The 23,003-nt window shown below is 38.2% G+C and overlaps 2 protein-coding genes across 2 annotated transcripts; one reads left to right on the forward strand and one right to left on the reverse strand.

Moving 5' to 3' along the window:
- The first annotated feature begins 2,230 nt into the window (after nucleotides 1-2,230).
- Nucleotides 2,231-8,548, forward strand: dffa (DNA fragmentation factor, alpha polypeptide). Its single transcript, XM_084721388.1, has 6 exons — nucleotides 2,231-2,476; nucleotides 3,686-3,844; nucleotides 3,940-4,094; nucleotides 4,978-5,182; nucleotides 6,364-6,491; nucleotides 7,142-8,548. The coding sequence occupies exons 1-6, from the start codon at nucleotides 2,383-2,385 to the stop codon at nucleotides 7,364-7,366; spliced, it is 966 nt and encodes a 321-aa protein (XP_084577514.1). The 5' UTR covers nucleotides 2,231-2,382; the 3' UTR covers nucleotides 7,367-8,548.
- A 3,060-nt stretch (nucleotides 8,549-11,608) lies between these two features.
- masp2 (MBL associated serine protease 2) lies at nucleotides 11,609-18,011 on the reverse strand. Its single transcript, XM_084721389.1, has 6 exons — nucleotides 17,909-18,011; nucleotides 17,610-17,835; nucleotides 17,350-17,527; nucleotides 15,006-15,137; nucleotides 11,989-12,185; nucleotides 11,609-11,785 (listed from the first exon to the last, which is right to left on the reverse strand). The coding sequence occupies exons 1-6, from the start codon at nucleotides 17,914-17,916 to the stop codon at nucleotides 11,612-11,614; spliced, it is 915 nt and encodes a 304-aa protein (XP_084577515.1). The 5' UTR covers nucleotides 17,917-18,011; the 3' UTR covers nucleotides 11,609-11,611.
- Nucleotides 18,012-23,003: the final 4,992 nt, after the last annotated feature.

Consider the following 23,003-nt stretch of genomic DNA (forward strand, 5'->3'; position numbering starts at 1 on the left):
AAGTAAACCTCTTTTAAAAAACAGAGCTTTTGGATCAGCATCTAGCAGCCATTATAGTGGTGTTGCAGGCCTTCCAGCTTCAGTTCAGTACAGGCCATACTTGAGTATGTGGTGGTGGAAATGTGGGTGGAAAGGATGGCATTAATATAACCCTTGAAAACTTGAAGAAATGGAAGGGCAAATTTGGGACATCAATGCACATACCATAGTGAGAAGTGAGAAAAATGATGCCAGTGGCCATATAATTAAGGATTTGTTAGATGAGAGAAAAAATGTGCTGAAGTAAAACCAGGATACAGGAAAGGAACCAGTCATTGATCTCCCATTGGTTTCAAATAGTATTACTCCAGTGGTGACAGCAAAGTGTACTTATCCAGTCTTAATGTAAGACAAACATTCATGCATCAGTGACTGAAGTGGACAGAAGTGGAACATGGATGTTTGAGAGAGCTAACTGGGATGAGTTTAATGAAGAGTGATGAATATATGAATCAGACTAAATGTAATATGACCACAGAAACCCTTGATAATTGATTAAAAAAAATAACATATTAAAACAGCTGCACTGAGATCCACCCCTAACAATAGAGGCAAAATAAAGAGGAAGGCAATACAATGGTGGGGCGATATAGTACAGTATAATAAAATGTGCGATGAAGGTAGAATACCAGCAAGTTGGAAAGAGACTGTTAATACTCCCATAAGGAAGCCAGGGAAAGATACAAGTAAACCAACAAATTATAGACCAATTGCCTCAACACTGCACATATGTAAACTGGTGGAACAAAATGTAAATTAAAGACTGTAAAGTATTATTAAAAACAGAATATAATTGCAGGATGTCAAAGTGAATTGGAAACGAAGGGGTGCTTTGGATCAGAGTTATGTAAGAAAAGTGCAATAAAGAAACAGTAGCCACTGTGTTCTTTGATGTGGAAAAATCATGTGATGGGCAATGGCAAGAGGGGCTTTAAGTTACTTCTAATGGGAAGTGGAAGAAAGGTTTGGATAATGGACTTTTTAACCATCCAGGTAAAAGGAGAGTCTGACATTTTCAATAAGTATGAGGTAGAAAATGGGATACCTCAGGGGAGTGTGAAAAGTCTTTTCTCTATTATAATAGATATAATACATTTTGGAAACTGTATCATTAGGTATGGGAAGGCAGAATTTGGAAGACGTATTTTAAAAAAATGCAAGATGGAATAGACTGAGTTGAAATGTGGTTTAAATTTTCAATTAACAGAACAAAAAAAGATGGTTTGAGAAATATTTGAAACTACATGGACATAATTGGTTTTGCACCAAATAAATATATATATGTAGCTCTAATTAGATCAAGTTTAAACAGTGGGAGTTTAGTTTATGGATCTGCATAAAAAAAACGAACATGTAGGAGCAGTAAAAATTTAATCTGTGCGCACCTTACAAGTTGAGATGGGAAAGATATGTCACTGTGTTTATGCAGTAATGCAGTAGTGATATAGACTATAATGTCATTGTAACTGTATGATAATAATGACATGTATCTTGTTTTACTGATTTAAGTGAATGAGTGTAGTAAAAGTAGTGATACACAAGTTATACATCCAGTCAGCTGCAAGCCCTGCTAAGATGTGTGGGTAAAAACCTGGTCACAAGAAGTTACTGTACAGATATTACTGTGTTTTTACACAGTCCTGAAAGAGAATAAATTACCCCCTGATGGCAAAGCAGTAGTTGTTCTTGTGTCATTCCTTTACATCCATGGCACACAACATAAAGCTTGAAGAAAAATGTGTCAGGGCAGACTGGCTACATATACTTTAACAATTTTCTTTACTTTTTTCAGTATTATTACTGTAAAATGTAGAAATCCTTATCATATGATACGTACATGTAAACTCATTTAACCTTATTTACAGGGAGATAAACAATTGTGGATAGTTCTGCCCTTCAAATAGCTGCTACTGAGCCTATAATGTATACCTAGAAAAAGGTTACAATGTTCAGTCATTCTTGAGAACTGGGGCAAAAACATATTTTGATGGGGGTTTTATATTTTTATCTATCTAATATCTAATATATATCTATCTAATATATATATATTTTATATATATATATATACAATTTGGCAAATCTTTTGAATATTTAGTGGATGTGTCTGACAAACCGGAAGCTGTAGGAGTTGTCTCTTTCCAGAAGATGGCAGTGTTGGAACACTGAGGATACCAGCTGCAGCTTTACCGTAAAGAAAAAGAAGAAGAAGGGGGGAAAAGCCACCGCGGCGGTTCCGTGTTGGAAACTGATGAAAACGAGATCGTGGGCGAGCACTTCTCGATATTTGTTAGTGTAAAAGAAACCAAAGAAAGGTAAAAGAAGTTTCTCCGCATAAATCCTAGAATGACAGATAGGAAACCGTGTAAGGTGTGTAATTTCACCCGACAGAAGTCTTACGGTTTGGTAGTTCCCTCCTTAGATGAGCTGAAGATAAAAGGTGAGTTGTCAGACTGACTTTAACTTATAAACATATCTGAGAAGTGACTGTATAATTGTATAAGGCCTTTATTTTAATGATAATTAAAAACTGTGTATTGTATCGGAAAAATTTAAGAGAAGTTTAACATTAAAGTGAACCCCACTCTTGTGTTGGACTTTAGTTTGGATAACTAGCTACATAAAACATTTTTTTTTATTATTATTTGAATCGGCCAGTGTTTTTCTAAACAGGGGTGCTTGTGAAACACAAATGTTGTATCGTGGGATGATCTTCAGCTCTCTAAATATCCGCCATTATGATTCTTTGTGCTCGGTTTAAGCTCACTTATCTGTCATGATCACTAGTGAGCTGTGTGTGCACGAACATTTCCATCGTGTCCAAACCTGCAGGAGTAAAACATGAGAAGTCAGACCTCCTCCTGAGCTGCTCATTCCTAGGATGCTAGTCAGCAGGCGTTGTCCAGATCAATGCACTCTGCAGGGTCTCTGTCTGTTAAAAGTGTTTGTATTAATACACCTTGGCAAAGTATATATATATTTGATAAGGTCCTGTAACTGCAGATATAATTAGAACAAATATCCAGGAGCACATTCACCATTTAAGCCTTTACATAAAGTTATACATTACAACTGAATGTGCTGTTACAGGCATTCGTGATTACTTTTGTTAAATATTTTTGTAAATAAATTGCACCAGGGGTTTATTTCTTTTCATATTTGGCAGTTATTCTGCCAAATAGTTCTAGTTCTGTTTACTAGGATGCTTCACATCACTCCAAAAGATTGAGTGAATTCTGCAAACGAACCCGCCAGAGGCAAATCCACCTGACACATTACTGAAATAATATGGATTCATAATGGACATAAACATCATTTCAAAAGGCGAGCCAGAGGATAGGCTGACAGAGGGAGTTAACAGCACAACCACTCAACAGCAGCATGCTGTGTGACAAATATGAGCAGCTGTGATGAAAGAGGAGGTGACAGCTTGATTGACTTGTTCAAAGTACGAGTCATTGGTCTTTGCTTGAATCAGTTTAAGATCGGATGGTATGTGACATGTAACTGCCTAAAGTATTTGGTTTATTTACGATCTTGGGACTGGGTTTCCTGATTGTTTTACTATGACTTTTGAGAATTCAAGTTGTCTGTGGCCTAATAAAGGATATTATTCACACAATCTGTTGTTTCTTTGTTCTTCCTATAGGATGCGAGTTTCTCGGGTTCAGCCCCAGTGACCCGGTCACAGTGGTCCTAGAGGATGATGGGACAATAGTAGAAGATGAGGCATACTTTCTGTGTTTACCCTTGAACACAAAGTTCATGCTGTTGCATGAAAAAGATAAATGGTCTCCAGCTCGCAGAAGTAAGCAAGTTTCCTTCTGTCTGTCATTTCTCTACAGTCTGGATTGATGAAGTGCTCAGCCTGGTGTTTTGGCACTAATCGACTTTTCATTGTAGTGGATGGTGGCACAGCCTGGATGGCCAGGGAGTCTGTGTTGCTGGAGACTGATACTGTGGACACGTCCAGCGCTGAAGTACCCTGGTGGGACCTGGCTCAGCAGCTGAAGCAGGACCTGACCACAATCATCCTCATGTCTGAGGCAGACTTACAGGTACCAACATTACTCCTCTATTTCACCAGCACTGTTTGCTCTCATACCTATCCCAGCATGCACTGGCAAGAAAACAATAAGGAAATTCTATGTGAAAACCCATTTTTGTCAGTTGTCACCATCAGCTTTGTCCTGTTAAAGGATGACATCATTAGGAAACTATGGGGTTGTCACAGACAGGCCATGGACATCAGAAAGTATTGAAAGATGGACTAACATTCATTTTGGTGTTACACAACACCAGCCTTATCCTTTAAATCTAAAATATGCAACTTTGCCCTGTGGCAATAAGCTTTCTTTTCTTCCTTAGTCAGTGATGTGCACAGTATAATATTTGTCACAAAAGTGGAATTTTTTTTGCTTTAACCTATCATGATGAAGTAAATGTTGATTGTTGATTGCACAGTTTAATGGCTATAGAAGAATGACACCAGCCACATTTAGATTGTTTTCCTGTAAGCCTCGCTTTCATTGTCTGTCCACCATCATGGGGATTTTTCCAGGGAAAATGATGTCACAGTTATTCACTACATGAATGAACTAACTCACACTTTTTTCCTAATGTTTTCTTCTAACTTTACTCCACTCTGACACCAGCTCCTGCTGTAGTTACTTGTTTGTGCGAAGGAATATCTTCACTCAAACTATGTTATTACTATGCAGAGCACATCATTACAATAACTTTTGCCTGTTTCCAGATGCAGTATAAAATTGTGACAATATTTCAAGTTACCTCTTCAGTGAATATGCTCCTTTATTTCCACTTATTTCCAAAGTGGTGTTGATCATTTATTCACGATGCCAGGCTCTGAGGAAACAGAATGCGATGCAGTGTTGTTAGTATATTACTGCTTCATGTAATTTGTGTCACATGCTCCTCCAGACCTTAGTGGATGCCCCATGCTCTGAGCTAGCCACTGCACTAGACTTCCAAGAGAAGAGGGCCGAGGACCTCCAGGAGACACTGCAGAGGGTTTTGGACAGACGAGAGGAGGAGAGGCAGTCCAAGGAGTTGCTCCAGCTCTACCTCAAGGCTGTGGAGAAAGAGGACAGACAGCAAGAGGAGCCTGGCCAGCTCAGCCAGGGAGGTACGGATGTGTCATTATGTGGTGGTTTTCATTTTTACGATCTGGAAATAAATATCCTAAATTAAGATCCAGGACATTTCAGTCTTGGCTTACCCTGTCATAGTTTGGTTTCATAGCTTTTAGTGAGGCTTTCTGACACAATCATAACTACAATGAAAACTTGCTTTTGGTTGGTAAGTCATTTTCCTTCGGGTGTTTCAGTGGGGTTAAATAAAATCTGCAAGAGTATTTCAAAGCAATAGTAGTTCTTAAGGAAAAACAGCAGTCATTTTTAGAAATATGGTCACTTTAGGATTATTGAGTTTGTAAGTGTATTACAGTGCACAGTACAGTATTTACAGTATTTGCAGAGCCAGCAGTCTGTTAGAAAAAGTCTCAAGCAGCCCTCAAGAGACTGTTGATAACAAAAAATACTCTGTAATATCTTGTTTCTGGCTTTTCACTTTTGTTCTGATCTGTTTTTGTGATTATCTCTTTTCTTTCATTTGTTTTATGCTTTATATTGTATTGTTTATTTTATTTTTTTTTACTAAAATTAGTTTGTCATATTATTGTTGTTATTATTATTATTATTATTATTATTATTGTTATTATTATTATTATCATCATCATATATGTGTGTGTGTGTGTGTATATATTATACAGAGTGTTTGCTGTAAAAATAATAACCCTAACCCTTCGTCTATCCTAAAAAAATATGAATAGCTGTGATCAATAAGCATACAATATCCAACAAAATAACTAATCAGCATTTAGGCTAGGTACAAGAAGACATTCTGAGGAATAGAGACATATGAAAATATTTTTTAAGTGCAGATTTTAGACACATAAATGGTTGAGACAGATAAAAAGCAGGACTCATGTTTAGAAAACAAGAGCACAAACCAAGAGAGACTTTACTTTACTTGAGTATTTGTTTTTTTCTCTACATATTTCTTATGTAATTTTCCTTTTACATTTCAGTGCCAACACTTACCATTAAGTCAGTAATCAGTCTGTTCCCTCTGATGCCTTAAAACTTTTAGCAGGCTCATAAGTGGAGAGCTGTGCTTATACCTTTTAATCACTAGGTGGAACCATTGTTACTGCTGAGTAATCCCACCTCCTGTAGTACATTCCTGTTACATTTATGGCCTTATGCAACAAATGAAGCTGAAAGACAACCTATTTTAATGTGGCAGGAGCCGGAGACATGGACATGCCAGATGGGCTGGAGGTGGACTCTGCATCTGGATTCATGTCCAGGACACTGATGGTCCTGAAAGGCAAAACAAGCCCAGAGACCAGACTATCTACTGAGGATCTGCAGGTAGTCCACTCAGAACACTGATCCAGCATGCTTAAAAAACATCTGCAGATGAAAATACCACTTATTTGACTTTTATACTTTTGTGCACTCTGTATGACTGCAAACGCTTCAGACAGACCTGAGCAACCAAGGTGCATTTACATTTTATAACAATGTGGGGCCACTCTTGTCTTATACTTCATCATATTCTTATATCATTTATTCTGACGCGAGGCTCATGCTGTAACACACCCTATTGAGTCTAATAAGCGGCTGTAAAATTGATGAAGCAATTACGCGAAACTGCAAGCCCTAACAAAACACCCATACTTTCATACTGAGACGATTCTGTTATATAATCCAAAGGGCATTTACTCTGGCTAATAAGTGTAACATTTTGCCCTCTCTCATTCACATAAACAAGGAGAGCAAAATATTAGAGGCACCTTTCAATATAAATCAATGTAATACTCCAACACCACTAACTACAACCTCGAATCAACTCTTCTTTGACACAAAAACTGAACATTATATAAGCCAGAATACACTATGTGGCTGTCTGATTGGACTAATTTAGGTTGTGTGTTTCAAAAAAATGATAAAACACTATAAAGTATCATGTGTTCAGATGTCCACTGTTTGAAATGAAGCCTTCTCCCATGTGTCTGTAGATGGTAGTGAGCAGGGGGACGGAGGCGATGGAGCAAGTGGTGGGCTGGGACAGAACGAGGACGTCAGCGCTGCTGCAGGCCTGCGAAACTGAGCTGACCAAACGTCTCCAGCAGATCCAGGCCGTGCAGTCCATCAGGAGCAACGCACAGCCAGACGGCAGCCAGCAGATCAGTGAGAAGAGCGTGGAGGAGGGCATGGAGACACCAGCCCAAGGCAGCAACTAGGCTGAGGCTTCACCTGAGCAAAGACTGATAAGAATTCACACTACCTGCCTCAGGGTCAGTGGAATGGGATTTATCCTTTGGTACCGATGATACCCATAATGCTAGAATCCATGAATGTTAATGATGTTGACATTTGTATCATTTTGTTAAATTTGCAAACCGCTTGAATGCGTTTGCCTCAAGAGGGAGCAGGGTGATTTGCACAAGTCATGTTTATCAAAGACATGTTTACATTAACCACAGGCACCAGCTTCGATTGGCTCCATATTTTGATGCATTCCAGGCTGTGAAAATAATCACAGATAAAAAAAACAAAAACAAAAACTTGAAGTAATTGTTAAACAGTTTGGGAAATACACTCATTTGTTTTCTTGTTGAGAGTTTGATGAATATTAAGCTGGAGCTAGCAACAGACTAGCTTAAAAACTCATTATAGTATGTGTGACTCATGAGCTTTAGGGACGCCAGTAGGTCTTTTAGCTTTTGATACCTTCACACAGCCAGGCTAGCTGTTTCTTGTCTTTATGCTAAATGGTTCATATTTAATGGACAAATATGAATGTGGCACCACTCTTTTCATGTAACTCTTGGCAAGGAAGAAAATGGAGTGTGGAGTTTTTACTTTAAGGTTTTATATAAACTGTTGCTGTTCAATCAGCTTCCTGGTATTATTGTTTACATCCTGCTCCCCCTTAAACACTGCCAGTTAAGACAGAAGACGTGGACTGTTTTTTATTTTAGAAACTCAGGCTATGTAAAAGTAAGAAATATACTCTGAACTGGATATAGAAACCCTGTGGATCTCCAGCATAAATTGAGTGACCAAGTAGATAGAAGTCTGCTGCAAATAATTTACATATGCTGAAATTAGACCTGTGTATTTATCTTGAGTTTAGGGGATATTTCAGTAGTTTTACAGAAGCAGTGTGATTTTATTTTAAGCAGTTGGAAACCATGTCAATCCTGTACCCCATAACATGCTCCTGCTTGTTATCTTCCCCAATGACTCCTGCAAAAACTGTTTAAAAATGTGATGTTCCCACTATAGTGCCATTCTTTTTTTCTTTTTTTTTTTTCTCAATAAGTTTTGAAGTTTACAAGTAGACCCTTAATGTCAAGCAATTTCTAACCGGTGCTGTAAATGCCAAAATATTTAAGAGAACATAAAATTATTTTTACAAATATACACTAGCTAAAATGTGGCATTTTGCTTTCCATTTTATGAAATGTCTTCATTAACTGGTGTGTGACTTTAACATGGTATGCACAGGAACTCTCCACACATATAAACCATACCAAAGGAACTTGTACAGCACTATATTTGAGGCACATGGAGTGCAGACAGAAATCTTATCAGATATTTGTAAATGCTGATGATTACCAAATATGTAAATGTGTAAAACAGAAGTTTGCCCAAGTAAATTAATCAAATGTAATTGGATACACAGATTAATTTATCATTCTAACAATAAAATCTCAGACAAGAAGATAAGATGTAAATCACTTTATACATTCAAGCCTCACTGAACACATTATGGAAGACCTTAGACATAGTTTAATCTTTGCGTTATGTAGAACCGATATTTCAGGATGAGAGCCGATTTAAGACCGTCAGTTATATGCTGTTATTAAAGTTAGGTGTCAGTCTAGTGGTGGTGTGATGTAAGGCAGTGTGTAGAGGATCAGTCTGACTCATAGGTCACGTTGGAAGGTAGCCTTTGTCACGCCTGTCATCTCGTCATCTGTCTCTTGAATAATGAACAGAAATGATGGTGGATTTGGATTTGCGGAGGGATTGTCTTTTTGTGTTGCGCTGACATTAAGATGTCATTACCAGCCTGTACTTTAGTATTAGATACAGGGAAAAGTGGGCAATTCACAAAGATGTATTAATTCAGTTTTGTGTATATGCATAGCATATTACACACTTATGCAAAAAATTTTATAACCCTGTGAAAATTATTATGTGAGTTTCCCAAGACATTCACATTTTGTATTTAATTTAAACTCTAATATTAAAATGACTGTACAGTTTGTGATTTTAAGTGCTTTTATAAATCTGTTAATGGTGGTAGGAGGGATTTTCTAAAATAAACTAGCCCTTAAACTTTTGACTGAGCTGTTTGTTTTTTTTTTTTTAATGTAATGAATGTACAAAATGGTGCACTGATAAATATCACTGACCTACATGATTCTGGTATTCTGCTTTTTAAAATTATTTTGGGGCAGCAATTTATATTACAAAAACATACAGCAACACATTTCATTTCCTCCAGCGTCCACAGATTTTACATTCTGGGAGAGGTCAGTGTGCACATGAGCAATGAAGAGAGGGTGAGAGAGGGATAGCTGTCATTAGGATTTTACTGATATCAATATCAGAACATATTGATCAAATAAAGATACAAAATGAAAAGGTGTGAAAAGATTCAACAGTTAATTTTTTTTTTTTTTCAGAAATAAGTTCATTGTCTCTTGAGTTATTGCTTTAGCTGCATTTTCAACAAATTTAGTAAATTTAGCCCTTGCTTTTGAACATTTTGTCCTGTCACCTATATATGTAATGTTAGAAAAATACTGATAGCAGCATCATTTGTCCAAGAGCTTATTGATATGTAGGTGAAAGAAATGAAATAAAAATTCAAATGGTTTGCTGGACTAAAAGAACACCGCAGGGTCATACATTTGATGCCTTGAATACATTACCATTTGAATCTGTCAGTAAGGGTCTTACACATTTGAACTTGTAGCACTAAATGAACATACATTTCTTAAGATCAAGAGAAAAAAGTAATCTTTTTAATAACATAAATGTTATTTTCTATATCTGTCCATTTCTATGTTTTGTAGTTCAGGAAGTAACTAGTGCCTTTTGGGGGTTACAAGCAGATAACAATTCTGTTATTTTCTATAGTCAGAAACATTATTCACAATAATAATAAAAAACATTTATTGGCACAGTGAAGCTCCTCTATATCTCTGTCTGCACATACTGTGGTTCATGCACCTGGTGCAGGGTTGTCAACAAAATAGTGATGGGCATATTAGCTGTAAGCCTATTGGCTGCTGCCATATATTTTCCAGCTGTTGGTTAATGGGTTTCATAGTGTGCGTAATTCCTGTGGAATTGGCTCCGACTAGGCTGAACAGTTAGAAGTGAGTGAGTGGTGTACGGGAGCAGTCGATCGTGTTGTCATGTGTCACAGTGTCTTGGTGGATTGAGTTAACAGTGCTCAAGTTACAACTGTAGCTTTGCTCTGTAAGCACCCAGTCGCCCCGAGGACTCTGTGGGCATTTCATGCTGGAAACAAACCTTATCCCATGAGGTCAGATAACTTGCAAAGAACACGTCCACCTAAGACCTTATGACGCTGGTGGGTTGCAAATGCCAAGGTGATGTATGGGTCAGCACATACCCCGCCAAGCTCAGTTGTGGTGCCCTTCAAAATATAAAGTATGTAGCCGCATAGCATCTCAGTCGACATTAACATAATGAGGTTATAAAAAGAGTCACAAGTGCAGAGGAACGTGGCAAAAAAGAATTAAAAAACACCAGAAACAATAAAATAAATCGACACAAGTGTGTGTCTTACTCGCATCCACACAGTCAGACGTGCTCTTTTACCCCACTTGTGGGGCATGGATGGAGAAACTGTTAGTGAGTGAATGCAAAAGTGTTAAATGAGAGGCAATTTCATGGGTCTGAAGAACCCTATAATGACTGTTTTGATAGAGGAGTAGAGCTGGGATTGCTGAGAACAAGCTGCATTATGTATGAAGGTTAAACGACCAGCATTCACTGCTTCTTAGACCAGACTGAGTGACTTCTAGAATACTTGACGCAGTTTATTTATTATTTCTGCCAGAGCATTAAATTGTGTTTCTGTCTTAAGCTAAAAAAGAGCAGAATGGTTTGCATTTAGCCACAGTACTCTGAAGAAAGCACCTTTTTTCTAATTTAAGGGATAATTTGCATTATTTGATGCAGGGTTGTATCCGGTACTTATCAGTAGTCTGTGTATTACCTACAGTAGATATGGAAGGTTATTTAGCCACTTAAAAAAAGGTCACTTAAAAATAGATATCAGTTTAAGTGTTCGCTATGTTTAGAATATTTACACCCAAACATACAATTATGAAATTTCTTGAAATTTTGAGATTATCTTTGTAGCACCACAAAAGTGCCACAATGTAAAAGTCACATGAAAAATTCCCAGGTACTGTATAATGAACGAGCCATCAGTCCTAGGATGAAGTGAGGGAATCAGCCTTGGTACTGGTGTACTTGATCTTCCATCCCTTGTTTTTCCCAGTAGCGTCAGATCTGAATGCAACATGAACCTCATAACTTCCTGTGTCGATGCGAGCTGGTGGTACTGATCCACAGAACGGTCCATACTCTTGTCCAGCCGTTGAAATCTTGTAAAAAGAATAACATCAATTAAGAAACAGAGATGTTGATTAGTTAAATGTCTGTCAGATTTACGTCCAGCCAGACTTAAGTATGCAGGACATGGCGTGGTCATACAGTATATCACCCAAGGAAGACAAGTCAGTGACAAATTTCTTCCTGAAGCATGAGGACGAATACATTGCTCATGTTGTGATAGCACGTGACTAACCTTTAATATATCATATGGACAGGGGACCTCCGGGTGTCCCTCGATGTCAAAGGGTTCCAGGAAGTCCAGGATTATTCTGTAGCCCTCCAGCAGGCGGATGGTGTGGTCACACAGACTCATGGGTGGGTAGGGACTCGGGTAGTCCGGACTGGTCAGAACCCCAGACAGTGAGGACAACACCTGGCTTTTGCATGGCACTACAGGGAAGACTCGCACTCTCATTAAAGGGACAGTTCACCCCAGTGAAGTGCTGTTTATCCATCTAGATTGTGTTGGTGTGAGTTAAAGACTTGAAGATATCGACCATAGAGATGTCTGCCTTCTCTTGAATATGATGGAACTAAATTGCACTCAAATTGTTGTGCTTAAATAAATAAATAAAAAAAATGAAAAGCTCAACAGCAATGTCCAGAAATCCAGAAATCACAACCCAATTACTCAAGATAATCCACAGACCTTGTGATGAGCATTTTCATATAGGAACTATTTATGTGCCTGTCAACATTGGGATTTGAAAATAGGAACATTTTCCCACACTATGGCCCAAGGCCTCCAACCACCCCTACTACTGACCACATACCCTTTACACTTAGGAAAGGCCAGAGACAATGAATCATAAAAACACCACGAGGCAATCACTTTCTGTAAAATATCAGTGCAACAACAATTGGGTGACTTGGGCGTGCATATGTTTTGCAGATTTGCCATGCTGGCTTATGACACACTAAAATTTGTGTGGCATATTTAAAAAAAAAAAGCATGACTTTGATCAGTGTTGCTCTGCATGAGGTAAGAAAACCTCCCCTTTGGTGAAATGCTTGCAGAGACTTTTTTTCCCCCTTTTGACAGGTACTCCATCCTTCTCACGCCCATCCTTGCGCTTTCTCTTCTTTTTGGCTGGACCACAACCACAACACATGATAGATAGTTAATCAACAGTATTATGAGTCAATGTTTAATTCAGCATGTATCTGATATATCATCCAGCGTAGATTTGAGTGAAAATTCTTTTTAATTTTTTTTTAAATGGTTCACCTCTCATTCCCACAGTCTTCTTCTACTAAAATAGTGCAGCTAACAAACAGGGGCTGCTGGAGTGGAGGGGATAAAATATTACACTTATGTGGAAATATAGTTTATCTTTATGGATTATAATGATGCTGAATCAATAATAAAACTGTGGACATTTGATATGCTTTATGTGTTTCTAGCATTATGCATTTTGACATGAGGAATTGTTAATATGTCATATTTCTTGAAGGGAGTTAGGTGTAAAAACACAGGGAGCTTTAGTTTATCCAAACTGCTAATATGTTTATTTTTTAACATTTGGTCATGACTACAGAAACATCAGGTAATTGCTCAAGCATGATAATGTTGTCGGACGTTGATTGTCTTATTCCTGTATTAGCAGGTGCCCTTTCATTGAATATGACTTCCTTTCACTCAGTCTTGCAGCTGATGTTCTACATACTGCCACCTGCTTTACTGGAGGGGATGTAACAAACATATCAAATAGCGCCAATGGGTTACGCCTTGCTTGTCTTTTAATAGAAAAGTTAAAAATAAAGAGTTCACAGGCATGACTGCTTTCCTTTTAACAAACTATACCCGCCAACTGTATCCCTGCACAGAAGGAAGTGTGCATTTACTCATGGATGAGAGGCTTGCGCTCATGACAGCACAAGATGTAAACATGAATGGCGTCCTCCTCAGATAAGCTGTAACATTAGCATCACTGAACTAGGTAGCATGGTGATACGGTTGGTGGGTGTAGTTTGTTAGAAAACAAACAGTTCCTACATGAAACTGCTCACAACAAAGTCTGTGGATTATTATGATTATCTTCAATTATATTTGAGAGAAGGCAGACATCTCTATCTCCAACACTCTGCAACTCACACCAAAACTACCTGGATGGATTAGTAGCACTACAGGCCAGAGGAAAAATATGTATTTTTGATTTTCTTGTAAACTATACCTTTAAAGATGGCTGTTTTGAGGCATGTATTGAGACATTTTGTCCACTCCTCAGGGTTCATATCCTTTCAATGTAAATTTAAATACTCATGAAAAACTCTACCTGCATGGATTATATTGGCTGCAAAAAGTTTTTTGATAAGAAGAAAACCTTTTATTCATGTCAGCTGAGATATTTCCTGGCAACATAAATGATGGTATTCATTTAGGTCTGCATTATTGCCTCGGCAAATGTGCAGATGTTGTCACAGACAAAAACAAATGAGTATAGCGAAGAGGCCGAGTTGCTGTAATTCATATAATTAGTACAATCTGTAGGCAGATAATCATTTTTGCCTATTCATTGCATGATTTGTTTTGTCACCCTTTTTCCTCTGGCAAAGAATAATAATTTAAGGCACATCAACCGGTAATTGTGATTAATTACCTAGTGTCAGTACACTATTAGTGCTGCACACAGGTATCAATTTTTAATGCCATTTTGAAGTTGCTTTTCCCTCAGGAATCGACAGTAATTAACCTAGCCTTACACCAGCTGGCGGAGATCAACTACTTTATGCATCAGTTTTCAGTCTGAAATTATTCAGCACAGGCCAGTTATGATAGACTGAAACACAATCTAGAACAACATCAGTGGTGTGAAATGTCAGAACATTGTTTTTTGAAAATTTGTTCTGCACTACTGTGAAATACTGAGAACATTTTGACACGCAAATGTTTTTTTCTTCCAATAAATGGGTGAGGTTTACCACTCAGCAATCTTATCTCTATTTGGACAAACAAAGTCTGAACGTGTTAATTTTTTTTTATAAGACTTCACCATCATTTAACTAAAAGATTTGGCCATTATTTGATTATATAATCAACAAAGTCAGTGGAATTAAAATACACTGAAGCCAAATACCTCAAACAGAAGTGAATGAGCAGTAATGGAAATTGCAACATCAATATCTGCTGAGCAGCAGTGTATTTAACTTTAGAAACACCATGTAGTGTATTTACAGAGATCAATAGGCAGTCAAATGCTTGGCACTTACCTGTGCAAGACCTGTTGTTATCATGGAGAAGGTACCCTTGTTTGCACGTGCAGTAATATCCACCGATGTAATTGTGGCAAAAATGATCACACACTCTCCCCCCGTCTATCTTGGACTGACACTCATTGATGTCTGTTAAAGAGCAAAAGGTTAAAGAATGACACACAATACACAGTACAATACATAAGTACTTTTGCATACATGCTTTAAAGGGAAAAAACAGCACTTTTCATATGGATGTCCAGTCAGTCAGGGTTGATGGTAAATGAAGTCTATTGAAGCAGTAAATTCCTCAGTGAGTGCTATATTGACCAAAAAGTTGAGTTCTCCTGCTCATACCAAGATGCACTGCATGCAACACTCTGACACCCTCGCTGGCGCGTATCACCACCCCTACATGTAGCTACACTGTTACATTGCTGGCCAAAACATAGTGTTAAGTGACAAAAATATTCATCCAGCACACGCCCCAACTACCCAGAAATCCAAACTGAAATAGTCTGTAGTGTTAACACCAGTTGCATCACTGTGAAACCACTGGATAAAGGAAGAACAGCAAATTTTGCAGCAGCAGAACGCAGATTTCTTGTTCAATATAGCACACTCTGACGAACTTATTGCTTTGATCGATTACATTCACCTGCCACATAAAAAGTGACAGATTTTCCCTTTAAATGGGGAAGGCTGAATTATCCATGTTTGTCCTAAATGTGCCTGATCTCAGTCAGATAATATATGATTATTTGTTTGAATTTGTTTGATTCTTTGCATTGTTCAGGTGACACAGACACTAAAATTTGCTGGTGTGAATCAAGTCTTGCTCACACTAAAGAAACTAAACGAAGAACTGTTTAAACAAAGCGGCTACAGCTGTGATCGTTACATCCAATTAAAAAGAAAAATCAAATTGGGAAAGTAATAATTGCATGAAAACAGAAATTGCAGACAGGCTGCAATTTTTTAACTTCAGAGGCATTAACACTCCCAGAAGTAACTGGTGGGTGAGAAAAAAAACATTTTGCTCAAATGTAAGGACAATGAAAAACAGCAAGAAGTATTTGCTTTGTATTGTTTTTTTTTTTTACTATTTGGCAAAGTTGTAATTATGGGAAAAAACAGTTGATTGTTTCATTCAGCCCAGTCTCATTCATAACTAGTCACTTACCGATGATTTATCACCGCCCCTCGCCATCTCATAGTAAAACACATCATACCTGTTATAGCGGCTGTATTAGACACAACAAGAAAGCCTGTTTAACACTGTGAAATGGTTGCAGTTTGTGCAGGATTAAACGCAAAGACTACTTGGTTAGGTTTTAGATAAGACCATGTTTGGGGTTACAATAACTACATTATGTGACGTGACTTCACTGAAGCAACTTGTGAGACAAAAGTTATATGATACATGTAACAGTATGTACCTTACAACTTTTAATAATGTTTTGGTACACGGGACACAAACTCCAGTCTCCTGGGTAACAGTGTTTGTTTGAGTCATCAATCCACCCGACGTCTTTCAGCCACTGACGGTTACTGCGGGTGTCCATATGAGCTGCTGAGGTGCTGTAACAAAACATTAGTATGTGACTAGCTAGGAATGAGACTGGACCCCATTGGATGTATATAGGGAGGTGTGTCTCCTCACTTGTTCATGTGTAATGAAGGGCTGGGAACTCACATGTGGTGATTTACCATTAAAAACACTATAAAAAAGCTAGGCTCAACAATCAACTACATTCAAGCCACCAACCCAAAGTGTCTGTGTTCTGACTCGACAATCAACTAACTTGTCTACCTGTGATTGGCCAAATTCTCCCAACACAGGCTACATTTAAAGCCTGAAAACAAACTCAAGAAGAGCAGAGGTCTAGTTTTTTTGACCACTTGAATTACTTTTGGCTGACAGGTAGAGTCAGTGGGATTTATTTTAGCTGTTCGTAAACATGTCAGGATGTCAAATACATTACCAATGCTGACATCTGGTGAGAAAAAATAAGGTGCTTTTGAGTTTTTAGGAAAATGTTTGCAGATTGTGCCTTAAAAGGTTAATATGGAATATTTGCCCCATGAAACCAAAAAATAAACTGCATACCCCAGCTTTAAATCAATTTGGATAGGTCAGTGATGTAAAATGACCCTCTAGTAACTTATGTTGCGCTTCTTAGCAATGTGTGCCATTGTTTTGTCACTTTATTTATGCTGTTTATAGTCTTTCTGTATATACCTGCAATGATATAATCCTGCTATTATCTCCTTAGAAACTCCATTACACATTGGTCTGTGTAATTACAGCCACCAAAAATGTATCTGCCTTGTGGCAGCAAATGTCACTACTCTGCATCACCTTCTGAGGTGTAAAATGCTTGGAAGCCTGTGAATCGGCCCTCGTTAGAGTAGTCACTCCTAAAGACCACTGACATGAGGTTCCCGGCTGACAGGATGACCGTGTTCCTCGGGGTTGTTTCAGAGTTCTTCTCTTCCACACCGCAGAACCGCAATGTTTCATTCCCCTCCGCCAAAACCTGGTTTGACAAGGTCAGAAGCTTTTTAGTGAGTGGACTACAGAGTCCAGTGGCAGATAACGGGACATTGTCCAGCATGTACCTGGATGTAGTCATATTCACACTGGTTTGAGGGTTCCATGCTGAAGTGGCTGAAATAGAGTTTGACCCTGTGGCCGTCTGGGACACTGATGTTCCACACTATGAGCTGGTTGTCAGGGTATGGCTGGGGGTAGTTGGGGGAGGTGAAGCTGCCATACAACCCTGTCATTTCCACACTCAGCGAGATATGCAGGAGGGAAAATAGAACAAATACACAGCAGCGCCCACTGGGCAAAATCAGGTGTGATGGCAGCAGTTTCAAGGATTATTTAGCAGAAATAAATGCAAACTGACACTCACCTGGCCATGTTGGCTTAACAGTCCACAGATATTTTGCGTGCTTTGAAACGGTTCACTCTCAGTGATCTGAGGGTAAATGAACCCGGCTGGCCGCCTGGTCGACATTTAGGTAAACAAAGTAAGACAGGCACATGATCAGTATGTCATCATTCTCCACCTCCCTCCGTCACAGAAATCTATCGAACTGATGAATGTCAGAATAATTTATTTTCATTCTTATTCTGTCAAACTAATTTTCTTTTTGCTTTATCACCCCAAATCAGCTTTAACAAGTGGGAAATGATAGTTTAGATGAAGATGACGATAAATAGTGCTTCCACAAAACTGGTTGCACTGATAGCACTGACTGATGGCACATCACTTTGTTGTCAAAATCATCAAACTAAATTTAAAGAAAACAACAATTTAAACCTCATTTTCTGTAGTTTTTGCAATCGATTACTAAAATATATTTATTTAATTTTTAACCCTGTACAGCCATTTATATGATCCATGAGTTTTTTAGACTTTGACGACATCAGAATGATCAATACTATCCTGTTGTATGCAATGTGTTGTATGACTTCTGCACTCTTCTTTTTCCATCTTCTGCAGCAGCCAGCCTGTGTGTGCAAATTGAACATGGCTGCCTAGTTAAGGTAAAAATAACATTCATATATGTAATTCAGATTTAAATATAAATAGTACCAATAATCACTTTATTTCTTATACCTTATTTTATATGAAATTCTGTTTGTGTATCAAATATGATACAGCAGGTAAGAAAATGTATCTTTGAATCTCTCAATCATTATTCTATTGAATTTTATGATGCATTCTCACAAATACACCATTAAATAAACTAATTAATTAATTATTTATTAATCTTAAGATAAGGAAAATATGGAAAATGAGATATATATGCATTTTTATACAGCCTGTTGTCATTGTAATCACTTGGATGTTGTTGTTGATGCTGATTATTAGCAAATGAGTACATGCCACACTGCTTGCCAGCCATATGCATTCTGTCCATGCACTGACTGAAAATTGTCAATCAATGGATTTTCATAAATGCCCATCTTAGCAAATATGATAGAAACAAAATATCAAATATGTAAATCTTACAGGTACTGCTATACAGCTCTGGAAAAAATTAAGAGACCACTCCAATTTTTTCTTAAATCAGCTTCTCTACATGTATGGCAGCCATTCCATTCCAGTATATGTTGAATCCCAACACAACCACACCTGATTCTACTTAAAGAGGTACTGATGAGGTGATCACCTGGACCAAATCGTATTTAATGAGGAACAGTATAAAAACACTGCTGTGGGCCTAACTATCCTCTTGCAATAGGACCAGCTGGATGTCAAAAACAGTGTTGTAGTACCTCAAAAGTAACTGGAATAAAAAAAAAAGATTGACCATGGCAAAAGAGTTGAACAAAGTTTTGAGTGAGGAAAAGAAGGGTTCAATTCTGGCTTTACTAGCAGAGGGATACAGTGAGCTTCAGGTTGCTTTGATCCTTAGAATTTCAAAGACAGCAGTTCATAAGAACAAGGTCAATCAGCAGACATTGGGAACAACAAAGTTACAGACTGGCAGAGGGTGAAAACGACTTTCCACTGACCAGGATGACCGCCAACTCAATCAAATGTCACTCAACGACCATAGGATGACATCAAGTGACCTACAAAAAGAATGGTAAATGGCAGCTGGGGTGAAGTGTACAGCAAGAACAGTTTGAAACAGGCTCCTAGAGGCAGGACTGAAGTCATGCAAAGTTAGAAAAAAGCCTTTCATCAATGAGAAGCAAAGAAGAGGCTGAGGTTTGCAAAAGACCATAAGAATTGGGCCGTAGAGGACTGGGGCAAGGTCATCTTCTCTGATGAGTCCAATTTTCAGCTTTGCCCAACACCTGGTTGTCTAATGTGGAAGATCGGGGGTGCTTCAGCAAGGCTGGAATTGGGCAGATGTGTCTTTATGAAGGGCACATGAATCAAGCCAGGTACAAGATTATCCTGGAAGAAAAGTTGCTTCGTTCTGCTCGGACAATGTTCCTCAACTCTGAGCACTGGTTTTTCCAGGAGGACAGTGCTCCGTGCCACACAGCCAGGTGTGGATGAAGGACCACCAGTTCAGGACCCTGTCATGACCAGCCCAACCTCCAGACCTGAACCCCATTGAAAACCTCTGGAATGTGATCAAGAGGAAGATGGATGGTCACAAGCCATCAAACAAAGCTGAGATGCTTGAATTTTTGTGCCAGGAGTGGCATGAAGTCACCCAACAGCAATGTGAAAGACTGGTGGAGAGCTGTGATTAAAAATCGTGGTTATTCCACCAAATATAGATTTCTGAACTCTTCCTAAGTTAAAACATTAGTATTGTGTTGTTTCAAAATGAATATGAACTTGTTTTCTTTGTATCTGCAAATAAATGCTCTATATGAAAATATTTTTTATTTTGAATTTGAGAGAAATGTTGTCAGTAGTTTATAGACTATGACAAAAATGTTCACTTTACTCTAAAACAAGAGGAACTGATAATTTTGCAGTGGTCTCTTCGTTTTTTTTTCCAGAACTTTATGTGTCCTGAAATTCAGGAAAGAATGGTGAGACAGAGAGATGTGACTTGACTCTGCTGAATCCTCCACAGTTTATATTTATTCACAATTCACAATCACATCACATTCATCTTATACTGTCTTATACTGTCCTTTAACCATTTTCTGTTTAGACATATTTCCATGCTCAAAAAACACATGTAAAATAAATCTTCAACCCTCAAAACAAATATTTTGTCTCTGAGTCCAGTCTTCACGTTAACTTTTCCAAATAAGTTTGGCTATTTTTGCATCTTAAAGGCACTGACACACACATACCATGAAGTTGCTCAACAGCATTAAAAATGAAACATACTCACACACTTAAATAACAAATAATTAGAAATAATTGTCACTAAGCATATTCAAATGTACACTGTAACAGTCGAATATATGAAATGTGCCTTTAAGATGTGTCACTTAGCAGCAACGTCATCAAGCAGCGTCTGTTATGATTTGAGTTAGTTGAGAGTGTACCCAATGCTGGTCGGATGTATTTTTGTGAGCTCCTACTTTCCTTCCTCCTCTCAGCTCAACCGTGATGGTATTAAGTTCGTGTGGTAACTATTTTGTTCATGTATGAAAACATAGTAGCCATACAACCGGGCTTGGTAAGGTTGGAGTGTTTTTAAGTTGATGTAAAAAATAAACGACGAGCATTTGTGAAATCCCGCACTTCTGTGGCCTCGAGTTTCTGCCTGTCGTCTCACTCCAAGCTACACGGATTCAAAACCATCACAACACTTACACCAGTAACATATCAACATTTACTCTTAAAACCACTTCTTTTGAACACCATTTAAAATATTATGTACCTTTAAACAGGTCAAATAATGCACATAGAGCCAGTTACAAAAAAATAACATAAATAATGGAGATGTGCAGCCCAAGCTAACATTTTAGCATGTGAGCTAAAAAAGTAAAGAAATGAGTGCATCGGCATTACTGCGACTCATGGCAAACAGCCTCTTCACAAAAATGAAATTAACTCATTTCACCGGTCACTTTACTTTTCTCCTTGAACTTAAGTTATCTACCAGCAGTCACATAAATGCTATAGAAACATCTTTTAGCAAAAGGTCCAATAAACACTTAGATTTAAAAAAAATCAGAACTTCTTGAAAATTATTTGATGTATCTGGCTTTACAGGGTTTAAAAAAACATCTTACATTAAAAATATATTTATTAAAATACAAATCACCACTTCCATCACACTTCAGCGTCCTGCCTAGAAAGTCATGCTGATGCTGCTAATCTGTTTCAGAGCCTCCTCTCATGATTTATGGGCAGTAATATTGTTAAACACAAACCTTTAGAAAAAAAAAGAAAAACACTATATGCACAACATTTTCTCCTTCCGGGCCTTTTGTCTGTACCTTACCAAGAGAGGTCAGGAGGTATAGTCAGTCGTTCACTAATTATGGTTCGATTCCTGATTCCTCCTGTCCACCTGTTGAAGTGTCCTTTGGCAGGACACTTAGCCCAAAACAGCATGGCAACATTATGGCCATTGCTGTGTGTGTGAAGGAGAAAAAATGGGAAGCGATTTGTAAGGTAGAAAAACGCCGTATAAGTGCAGTCATTTACCATAATTACTGTATCAGAACAAAAAGAGTCAGTGGTATGTCAACAGCAGTTTCCCAGTGAATGAAACCAGACTGCGTCATGTTTTTTTGTTACATGTCTGCGCTGTGCCGGTGCTTTAAGGTCAGATTGTATTATGTGAGGGAGTTGCAGCGTATTCAATGCTGTCTGTTCTGATGGAATATGGATATTGATGTAATTCAGAAGTGATGTGGCCTTTCAACCAGCATCAGTTGTTGTAAGATAAGTAAGCTTGTAATAACCAACCTCCACTTTCCCTAATGCTAAAGCACTAATGGCTAGTATTTGAAGCGAATTACAATAATTATCCACATAAACATCAATGTTAATTTCCCCTTGCAAATGACCTCTTTGATGGTACTCTTTTTAAACGGTGCCACAACCTCTTGCTTTTCGCCTGATTGTGAGCTGGTGGGATGTTGAGCCACAGTGGAGAGAGTGCTTGATGGCAGATGTTCACCTCTTGGAAATCATCCAGGTGCCACTCAGGCTTTGATGCTCCGCTGTGATGCACCAACATAAATGACACCCTCTGACACTAAACAAAGCATTCCTGGAAAATGTAACTTCATCATAAAAAAACAATTAATATTGATTGCTGCATTTATGCCTTGTGCATCATTCAGACCCAGGGTGTCATTTCCGTTGCCTCTGGGAGTGCAAATTAATTTCAAGCTCCTGGGCCTTGATTACCAGAGAACTAAGTGGGATCTTACCTGTCAAAATAGAGAAGTATCTTCTTCTACTAGATTCTCTGAAAGAAGCCACCTGACAGTTGCAATTGCACAATTGCTTTAAAGCAGAGAGACACATTTATTTTCCATGGGTGCCACATGAGACATTGATCCATGGGCTGGACAGTCCATATCACGTTTAATGTCCTACATTAAACAAATCACGC

This window comes from Lutjanus erythropterus, chromosome 6 (assembly GCF_056507025.1).
Source record: "Lutjanus erythropterus isolate fLutEry1 chromosome 6, fLutEry1.hap2, whole genome shotgun sequence".
In the NCBI taxonomy this organism is placed as follows: Eukaryota; Metazoa; Chordata; class Actinopteri; order Lutjaniformes; family Lutjanidae; genus Lutjanus; species Lutjanus erythropterus.

Bases quoted from the DNA above. Each gene is read 5' to 3' on its own strand.
- dffa (XM_084721388.1), top strand. From the start codon at position 2,383: ATGACAGATAGGAAACCGTGTAAGGTGTGTAATTTCACCCGACAGAAG. The intron at 2,477-3,685 runs GTGAGTTGTCAG...TTCTTCCTATAG, and splicing joins AGATGAGCTGAAGATAAAAG to GATGCGAGTTTCTCGGGTTC. The intron at 6,492-7,141 runs GTAGTCCACTCA...ATGTGTCTGTAG, and splicing joins TATCTACTGAGGATCTGCAG to ATGGTAGTGAGCAGGGGGAC.
- masp2 (XM_084721389.1), bottom strand. The intron at 17,528-17,609 runs GTACATGCTGGA...TTGTCAAACCAG, and splicing joins GTGAATATGACTACATCCAG to GTTTTGGCGGAGGGGAATGA. The intron at 11,786-11,988 runs GTTAGTCACGTG...TCTTTTTACAAG, and splicing joins GTCCATATGATATATTAAAG to ATTTCAACGGCTGGACAAGA.